Source organism: Rhinopithecus bieti, unplaced genomic scaffold, assembly GCF_001698545.2.
Source record: "Rhinopithecus bieti isolate Rb0 unplaced genomic scaffold, ASM169854v2 scaffold_34943, whole genome shotgun sequence".
In the NCBI taxonomy this organism is placed as follows: domain Eukaryota; kingdom Metazoa; phylum Chordata; class Mammalia; order Primates; family Cercopithecidae; genus Rhinopithecus; species Rhinopithecus bieti.
The window spans coordinates 626935-637478 of NW_016815584.1; the positions used below are offsets into that span (position 1 = coordinate 626935).

Here is a 10544-nt window from a genome sequence, read left to right on the forward strand (position 1 = left end):
GGGGTTTCACCATGTTAGCCAGGATGGTCTTGATCTCCTGACCTCGTGATCCGCCCGTCTCGGCCTCCCAAAGTGCTGGGATTACAGGCTTGAGCCACCGCGCCCGGCCTGGACAGAATTCTTAAGAACTACATGGTCATCCAACTGGCCTAGATCTTTTCTCTTCCCTCTTAAAACTGTCTTGAGATTAATATTTGCTAAATCAGAAAAAGAAACCAGTTTCAGAATACTGTGGTTTTCTATTTATTTTGAAAATTTTAAAAGATTCATACCTATAATGTTGTGTCCATCTAGTCTGTCGCCTTTTGGTGACCTGGTCATTTCTCCCTTGTCAGCCTTGATTTCCTTGATCTCCTGCCCATTGTTTACCCATCTTAGCTTCCCACTTTATTGACCCATTCTCTCACTTACTTCCAAAGCCATCCTACGTGAAAATGTTGAGGGATTACCGTGATAGGTATTTTAAAGAGATCAGGTTGTCCAAACGTTTTTGTTGTCTTTGTTCTGACATTTATATGGATTTAGAGAAGCATATTTTTAAAAATCTTCTGTGTGTGTGTGTATACGTATTCCTAAATTATCATGCTAATGAATAGGTATTTTACTGTAACTAATATAAAATACTGATCAAATAATATCAAATTAGTTTGTATTTTACTTCGGAATGCATTTAAAAAATTTTTTTTCCGGCCGGGCGCGGTGGCTCACGCCTGTAATCCCAGCACTTTGGGAGGCCGAGGCAGGCGAATCACGAGGTCAGGAGATCAAGACCATCCTGGCGAACACAGTGAAACCCCGTCTCTACTAAAAATACAAAAAAAATTAGCCGGGCGTGGTGGCGGGTGCCTGTAGTCCCAGCTTCTAGGGAGGCTGAGGCAGGAGAATGGCGTGAACCCGGGAGGCAGCGGAGCTTGCAGTGAGCCAAGATCGCGCCACTGCACTCCAGCCTGGGCGACAGAGCGAGACTCCGTCTCAAAAAAAAAAAAAAAAATTTTTTTCCTTAATAAACCCTTCATTGGAAGGAATGCATTTTGATTTTTAGGAAAATAGTGTATCTGACTTTCTAGGAGTTGATACTTCAAACTGTGTATCTTAAACAGTATAGTATGATGCTTCCACTTGGGAGAGATTAGAAAGCTATTAATTATCTTATCAAACCTTCATCTGGGCTGGGTGTTGTGGCTCATGCCTGTAATTCGAGCACTTTGGGAGGCCGAGACGGGCAGATCACCTGAGGTCAGGAGTTCAAGACCAGCCTGGCCAACATGGTGAAACCCCATCTCTACTAAAATGCAAAATTACCCAGGCGTGGTGGTGGGCGCCTGTAATCCCAGCTACTTGGGAGGCTGAGGCAGGAGAATCACTTGAATCTGGGAGGCGGAGGTTGCAGTGAACCACGATCATGCCACTGCACTCTAGCCTGGGCAACAGAGCGAGACTCTCTCAAAAAAAAAAAAAGAAAAAAAAAACCTTCATCTTAGTTCTTTGCTGCTGCAGATTTTCTTTTTTCTTTCTTTTTTTTTTTTTTTGACAGGGTCTTGCTCTGTCACCCAAGCTGGAGTGCAGTGGCACCATCTCCACTCATTGTACCCTCAACCTCCCCAGCTCAAGCAGTCCTCCTGCCTCAGCCCCCCAAGTAGCTGGGACTACAGATGTCCGCCATCACACCTGGCTAACTTTTTGTATTTTTTTTAGAGACGTGGTTTCACCACGTTGCCCAGGCTGGTCTCGAACTCCTGAGTTCAAGTGATCTGCCCACCTCGGCCTTCCAAAGTGCTGGGATTATAGGCATGAGCCACAGTGCCCAGCCTGCCACTTCAGATTTTTTTTACTGGGGATGGACAAGGACACGTGAGACTGATACAGACAAGCCCAGGTTGAACTGCTCACTCTTTCTAGCTTACTGGTTCACAAACTTTGATTCATGAACTGGATTGAGATGAAGTAGAGTGATTTTTTTTTTTTTTTTTTTTAATTTAGACGGAGTCTTGCTCTGTCGCCCAGGCTGGAGTGCAATAGCGCCATCTCGGCTTACTGCAACCTCCACCTCCCGGGCTCAAGCAATTCTCCTGCCTTAGCCTCCTGAGTAGCTGGGATTACGGGCGCACACCACCATGCCCAGCTAATTTTTGTATTTTTAGCAGAGACAGGGTTTCACAATGTTGGTCAGGCTGGTCTCAAACTCCTGACCTCGTGATCTGCCTGCCTCGGCCTCCCAAAGTGCTGGGATTACAGGCATGAGCCACTGCACCCCGTGAGTGATGTGATTTTAGAAGATTTTCTCATGACCCACTGATAGCATTTTTAGCTGCTAAAGTTAAATGCTGCCATGTGATTGAACTATCATGTAGGCCTTCCTCAAACTTTCCCTTTTAGTTCTTGGTGGGCTGTGAGGGAAGTAGTGGGAGACTTTCAACCATAGCAGGAGAGGAGAAAAAGTAAACACTAAAAGGAAAACAAGACCCAAATAATGTAAGACATTAGGGAGTAAATATAAAACTTTAAGTATTTTTTTAATCTTAAAGTATTATTAGTATTATGACAAGGGACTTTAGAATTATTTTTTATTTTTAGATTCTGATGGTCTAACAGCTATGTAACTCCCTAAAATGTTTCTGTGATTCTTTATAGAAAGAGATTCTTCTGTTGGTGGAAAATTAAGCTTAGAGTTAGTATACTGGAATTCTCTTCTCACCTGCAAACCCCAGTTTAGGTTATATGATATAGTGGCTAAGAACAAGTTTTTGTGCTAAGAAGTACTAAGATCCTAAGTTTAAACTATGGCTCTAGCACTTAATAAGCTTTATGATTTGGGGCTGTTTATTAAACTTATGTGAGCCTCATTTTCCCCATTTTTAAAAGGGAGTAATAGGCCAGGCGCGGAGGCTCATGCCTGTAATCCCAGCATTTTGGGAGGCCGAGGCAGGTGGGTCACGAGGTCAGGAGTTCAAGACCAGCCTGGCCAACATAGTGAAAACCCATCTCTACCAAAAATACAAAAAGTAGCCAGGCATGGTGGTGGGTGCCTGTAATCCCAGCTAATTGGGAAGCTGAGGCAAGGAGAACTGTTTGAACCTGGGAGGCGGAGGTTGCAGTGAGCTGAGATCGTGCTAGTGCACTCCAGCCCAGGCAACAGTGTGAGACTCCATCTCAAAAACTAATAATAATAATAATAATATCGGCCCCAGGGTTGCTAAGAGAAGTAAATGAAATAATACATGTAGGCCGGGTGCGGTGGCTGAAGCCTGTAATCCCAGCGCTTTGGGAGGCCGAGACGGGCGGATCACGAGGTCAGGAGATCGAGACCATCCTGGCTAACACAGTGAAACCCCGTCTCTACTAAAAAATACAAAAAACTAGCCGGACGTGTTGGGGGACGCCTGTAGTCCCAGCTACTCGGGAGGCTGAGGCAGGAGAATGGCGAGAACCCGGGAGGCGGAGCTTGCAGTGAGCTGAGATCCGGCCACTGCACTCCAGCCTGGGCGACAGAGCGAGACTCCATCTCAAAAAAAAAAAAAAAAAAAAAGACATAATATATGTAATTGTCTCTTATAGTTCCCAACACATTGTATATGCCAAAAAGTAGTTTATAGTACTATTGCAGTGTTATAATTAGTATTACCACTATTATTGGTATTATAGTATGAGAAAGCCATTTATCTTCCCACGTCCTTAATCATGATTCTCCCATTTGTAACATATAAATTATAGTCTTACCTCCTTTTATGCAGGGATATAAGGATAAATTATTTCAATAATGTGAAAACTTTCTTAATAGGATAGATTCAATGTACAGGGTATTCACATTATTTAAAAAATGTTTTTGTTTTCCCTGAAGGAAAAAAAAGAGCTATTCCATCAATAAAGCAAAAGTACCCAGTATTATGGGGGCATTAATAAATTATTCAGTTTTAAATAGAACTTAATATCTTTGTCCAACTGGAAGTGAAAACATTTGGATTTTTCTAGGAAAACTCTATGCTGGGCCCTGGGCTTCTTTCTCTGTTCCTTATTCCTGTGTCCCATGACAGGAGCTCAGCAAGGGACATCTAGGTAGTCCTGCATTATCAGTGGAATGCTAAAGGTCAGTTAGAAGATACTCAGTTTAAGTGCTTTTAATCTAATTTTTATATTGATTCATTGGAATGAAATTTCTGTTAGACCAGGTTTCGGCATTCTAAGATAACTTTCATTTTTATAGAGAGAGAAATAGGAACAGAAAGATTAATATGGTGTGTTCAATATCATATTTGGGATTGAAAAAAACGACATACACTCCGTTTCCAGTCCTATTTCCAGTTTTTCTTTCACGAGGATATTGGGAAATGTATGCAAATGTCTTTATCACGCTGACTGTGGGGAGCCACGGGTATTTAGTGTCTGGGATCCAGGGTGCTAAACATCCACTAATCTGATGGACAGTCTCTCAGGAAGAGTAAGTGACTGCCCAAAATATGAATGCACTCCCATAGAAAAATACTGATTTCCCACTTGAGCTTCTTCTCGGGCAGGCATGTTTTCCTTCCCTAATTCTCTTTTCTTAATAGAAGTTCTTTTTTTAGTTAAGTCCTTTGTATTAGGGTGGCATGTGATCAAGTCAGTTGTGTGGAAATAACCTGGTTTTGTTGGGATTTTTTGTTGCCATGTTGGTGGGAAAGGCTGGGCAAGAATCCTTCCGTTCTATCACCCGTTCCTACTACAGGGGAGCAGCTGGAGCACTGCTGGTGTACGACATTACAAGGTGAGCCAGATCCGGTGCATGGGAGGGAGATTCTTCCCTACATCCTCTAAAGCTTTTTTTTTCTATCTACTGATTCTGTTAAGGATGTTAACTAGGAATGGCCTCTCTAATATTTTTCTTTACACATATAGCTTCCCCTCTTTTCCTATACACTTGGAGTTGTTTTGGCCTTTTGAAGTGTGTCTCTGACCCGCATTCTACATTTTTCTGCTGTAGGCGTGAAACCTTCAACCACCTGACCTCATGGTTAGAGGATGCCCGGCAGCACTCTAGTTCCAACATGGTTATCATGCTCATTGGGAATAAGAGGTAAAATTGTATCCGTGTGAATAATAGTTAACAGGAGTCATCTAGGTACTCTGTGCACGTTGAATATCTTGATCCCCAAACTTTCTCAGTTTATAGTAGTCTTAGTGTTTCAGTAAAAAAAAATTTTATTGTGATAAAATATATATGACACAAAATTTACCATTTTAACTGTTTTTGAGTGTACAGTTCTGTAGCATTAAGAATATTCATTGTTCCGCAGCCATCACCAACATCCATCTCCAGAACTTTTTCATCTTCTCAAACTCTGTACACATTCAACACTAACTCCACATCCTCCTTCCCCAACCCCCCTCATCCCTCAGCCCCTGACAGCCGTCATTCTACTTTCTTTCTCTATGAATTTGACTACTACTGGTACCTCATACAAGTGGACTCATGTAATATTTGTGCTTTATGTGATTGGCTTATTTCACTTAGCATAATGTCTTCAAGGTTTATCCATATTGTAGCATGTGTCAGAATTTCCTTCCTTTTTAAAGATGAGTAATATTCATTGTATGCATATACCACATTTTGTTTATCCATCTGTCCACGGACAGTTGGGTTACTGCCATCCTTTGACTATTGTGAATAATGCTGCTATGAACATGGATCTGTTCAAGTCCCGGCTCTGAATTCTTTTGGGTATATGCCCAGAAGTGGGATTGCTGGATCATATGGTAATTCTGTCTTTTAGTTTTTGAGGAACTGCCATACCATTTTCCATAGCAGCTGTCTTATTTTACATTATTTCCAGCAATGTACAAGGATTCCAGTTTCTCTACATCCTTAACAACACTTGTTATTCTCAGTAAATTTTTCTTGACACCCATAGGCCAAAAGAAATACCTAATAGTTTTATTAAATAGTTATACCCAAACAACATGAGTATTTTTTATAACTACTTAGTAACTGTTCGAAAATAAAGGCCAGGCACAGTGGTATATGCCGGTAATCCCAGCTCTGGAAGGATTGCTTGAGCCCAGAAGTTGAAGACCAGCCTGGGCAATATAATGAGACCTTGTTTATACAAAAAAATTTTTAAATGAGGTGGGAGGATCACTTGGGCCTGTGAGGTTGAGGCTACAGTGAAGCCATAATTGTACCACTGCACTCCTCCTCAGCAACAGAAGTGAGACCCTGTATAAAAAAAAGAAAAAATATGCTGGGCCTGGTGGCTCATGCTTGTAATCCTAGCACTTTGGGAGGCCAAGGCGGGCAGATCACAAGGTCAGGAGTTCAAGACCAGCCTGGCCAATAATATGGTGAAACCCCATCTCTACTAAAAAAATACAAAAAGTAACCAGGCATGGTAGCACGTGCTTCTAGTCCCAGCTACTCAGGAGCTTGAGGCAGGAGAATTGCTTGAACTCGGAGGTGGATTTAGCAGTGAGCTGAGATAGTGCCACTGCACTCCATCCTGGGCGACGGAGTGAGACTTTGTCTCCAAAAAAAAAAAAAAATTGTTTTTAAATTTCATTCTTAAATAGCAACAGTTACTTACTAAAGACCTCTGTGTGTCTGCTGGGCACTGCATAGCTTCTCAGACCTTGAAATCACGATTGCACACTGCTACTGTCATTTCCCATTCCATATTGATTTTTGTGTAGTGCTTCCTTTTTTATAACAGCAACTGCCAAAAACACCTTCTCAGAGATATGAAGGTATTGAACGAATTTTATCATGATCTGATGTTGACATTGCAAATTGTCTTAAGCTTGTAATTCATGTAGTATCCTTGTGTTGAGTGTTACTGTGTTTTCCTCAAAAGTTTAAAGTATCCCATGGCACCCTTGTGAGTTTGTAGTAGTGCCCAGAGTGTACTATTTGAGAACCATGGCCACAGGCTAATTGTTTTATTTGTTTGTTTTGTTTCATTTTGTTTGAGATGGAGTTTCACTCTTGTCACCCAGGCTAGAGTGCAATGGCATGATCTCGGCTCACCACAACCTCCACCTCCTGGGTTCAAGCGATTCTCCTGCGTCAGCCTTCCAAGTAGCTGGGATTACAGGCATGTGCCACCACATATGGTTAATTTTTTTGTATTTTTAGTATAGACGGGGTTTCTCCATGTTGGTCAGGCTGGTCTTGAACTCCTGACCTCAGGTGATACACCCGCCTCGTCCTCCCAAAGTGCTGGGATTACAGGCATGAGCCACCACACCCAGCCTGCTAATTGTTTTTATGGTATCAGTCAATTTATTGAAAAATACTGTGCCAGACTCTGAGTTTGCAAGGTGAAAAAAAGTCATGCCCCTGCTCTTATGGAGCTTACAGTCTAGTGAGGGCATAGATTTTATTAAATACAAAATTATTTTTATCAAATTGTCAATTGTGATAAATGCAATGGAGGAAAAAGGGTGCTATGAAAGAATAACAGGGTACCTACTTGTGATTAGGAGTGATATTAAGCTGGGATCTGAAGGATGGGCAAGAGCCTGCTGGGCAAAGAGTTTTTAAAAGGGTGTTACTTAGGGGGAACAAACTATACAAATGCCTTGAACTTGGAAGAAGCTTGACACGTTTATTGAAAGAAACCTAGTATGATTGGACTAAATGCAAGATGAGGTTGGAAAAGTAGGTAGGGACTAGATTTCATAGCACCTTAGAGGCCTGAGTAAGGGTTTTGGATTTTATTCTAAATACATGGAAATTGAAGCTTGGGAGATGGGGGATTAAAAATAATAATGAATAAATACACTGGAAGCATTTTGAAGTTTTAAGTAGAGAAGTGGCTTGATCAGATTTTAAAAGATCACTCTGGAGGGGAACAAGGGCTGCAGTAGGATCCCAGTTGCAATAGTCCACATGAGAAAGAATGGTGGCTTGGTCTAGGAAGTGACCCTGGAAAGAGAGAGAAAAGGATGATTTTAAGGTACATGTTGGAAGTACTTCACTTTGGAATAGATTAGATATTTGGAGTAGTGAGGAATGGGTATCAATAATAACACTTTGGATTTTGGCTTATGCCATTTACTGAGATACAGAAGCCTGGAGCAAACACAGGCTGGGGGAAAAGAAGTTCCATTTTGATGTGTTAAGTTTGAAGTCCGTTTTAGGTATCAGTGTGGGAATAAGTAATTCACAAATGTACAAATCTGGTGCTTTTAGTCAAGCATCTGGGCTAGAGGTATAAATTTGGGAGGGTTGACATTTAGATAGTTCTTCCGTGGTCTTCACACAGCTGATGGTATAACAAATTAAAATATTATAGATTTGTTGTTCTTTAATGGTCTTACACTTTTTTCCCCAAGGAGTTGGAAAACTGGAAACCTCACAAATGGAAATTTTCAAATTGAAAAATATGAATCACGAACGGCCCAACCTTGCCTTATTCTTCAGTTTGTTTTTTTGGTTTTTTTTTTTTTTTTTTTTTGAGACAAGGTCTCATGCTGTTGCCCAGGCTAGGGTACAGTGACGTGCTCAGCTCACTGCAACCTCTGTTTCCATGGCTCAAGAGATCCTCTCGCCTCAGCCTCTCGGGTAGCTGGGACTACAGGCATGTGTCACCACGCTCTGCTGATTTTTAAATTTTTTGTAGAGACAGGGTCTCACTGTACTGTGCAGGCTGGTCTTAAACTCCTGGGCTCAAGTAATCCTCCTGCCTCAGCCTCCCACAGTGCTGGGATTATAGGCATGAGCCACCACGCCCAGATCTTCAGCCTTTTATCCTGTTTTTCATAAGGTGTTTTGATGCCATTTTTATTCCCTTTCTCAGTCCTTAGCTCTATCTTTTTTCCCTCATATCATCTAATTTTATCCGTATCACTTTCTCTGAATTCCCTGGTGGCAAGCTGCTTTTATATGCACTAGTAATGAAACCAGTTAGAATTAAGACAACTGTGTTTTCCTTATTCCTGGCTCATTCTCTTCTTGTGGATTGATTCCAGTAAAAAAGGAAGATGCTCATCACTGCTGGATGGGACATCTTATGACTTTTCTACTTTCTAGTAACTAGAGTTTTCCTTTTTTTTTTTCCCAAGATACAGTCTTGGTCTGTCACCCAGGCTTCAGTGCAATGGCACAATCTCAGCTCACTGCAGCCTCCACCTCCCATGTTCAAGCAATTCTCCTGCCTCAGCCTCCCGAGTAGCTGGGATTACAGGCGCCTGTCACCACACTCAGCTAATTTTTGTAGTTTTAGTAGAGACGGGATTTCACCATGTTGGCCAGGCTGATCTCGAACTCCTGACCTCGTGATCCACCTGCTTCAGCATCCCAAAGAGCTGGGATTACAGGCATGAGCCACTGTGCCCGACCGAGGTTTTTTTTTTTTTTCATCATCTATACTTTGCTCTCCTTGATCTCATTGGAAAAACAAGCAATAGAGCATTAAGTTTTGTGTAACTATGGGGGCTTGCCTAACCCTTGATAAGCCTTTTTCTCTGTAATAGAGTGAGTTATTATCTTCAACTATGCAGCAGCTGTCCCAAAACTAAAGAATATTTTCTAAGAGGCTACAGAAATTAGTAACTCTATATAAGAGAGTATCTTGTAGGATCTACGTTCTTTATGAAATAACTGGCCATTGAAACCACGATGGAATTCTTTTAGAAATAGAGTTTCCTCTTTCACTTGGATCTTTTTTTAGTTTTCTCCTTAATTAATCTCTTGCAGTGACCTAGAGTCCCGCAGGGATGTGAAAAGAGAAGAAGGAGAGGCCTTTGCTAGGGAGCATGGACTTATATTCATGGAAACTTCAGCCAAAACAGCCTGCAATGTTGAAGAGGTACTATTTGGAAAACAGTGGGGAAAACTCTTTAGAGATTACACCATTATTTGTCCTTTTATTCAGAATTCTCTTCTCCTATAAGAAATGGGTAAAGAAAGGATGTCTTGGCTGGGTGCGGTGGCTCACGCCTGTTATCCTAGCGTTTTGGGAGGCCAAGGCAGGCAGATTGTCTGAGATCAGGAGTTTGTGACCAGCCTGGGCAATATGGTGAAACCCCATCTCTACTAAAATACAAAAAATTAGCCGGTCATGGCAGCATGCGTCTGTAGTCCCAGTTACTCAGGAGGCTGAGGCAGGAGAATTGCTTGAACCCAGGAGACAGAGGTTGTAGTGAACCGAGATCCTGCCACTGCATTCCAGCCTGGGCAACAGAGCGAGCGAGACTCCATCTCCAAAAAAAAAAACGGGAAAGGATGTCTTGTGGTCATAGTGACTACTTGTCTCATTCCTTTTAAAGGAATTGTCCCATTTTCTTTTACCCTGATTCCCAAGGTTTTACGTTTGCTTTGGGTAATACTAGTTGGCAAGTGTGAATTAGACACCACACTTGTTACTAGTAAATCACTCTGGTTGGAGTGTCTAATGGATTCTGCTGTAGTCATTCCTAGGCCTGGTGTTGATGGTATCTTCAGTAACTAGTGGAGAATAGAGTGTGTGTGTTTTATTTGTAGAAGGTGCCAGCCTAGGAGCATCTTGGGTCAGTACCAGAATACCACATAATCCCTTTTTTTTTTGAAACTACGCTTTTTTTTTTTTTTTTTT

At 41.7% G+C, this 10544-nt stretch overlaps 1 protein-coding gene across 3 annotated transcripts in view; it reads left to right on the plus strand.

Moving 5' to 3' along the window:
- Window positions 1-10544, plus strand: part of RAB2B (RAB2B, member RAS oncogene family) — a 21375-nt gene that overhangs the window by 6631 nt on the left and 4200 nt on the right. For all 3 annotated transcript variants that reach the window (XM_017853477.1, XM_017853478.1, XM_017853476.1), the window contains exons 4-6: window positions 4659-4741; window positions 4958-5050; window positions 9668-9779. In XM_017853477.1, the coding sequence (XP_017708966.1) occupies window positions 4659-4741; window positions 4958-5050; window positions 9668-9779 (288 nt within the window). The remainder of the gene's footprint in view (window positions 1-4658; window positions 4742-4957; window positions 5051-9667; window positions 9780-10544) is intronic.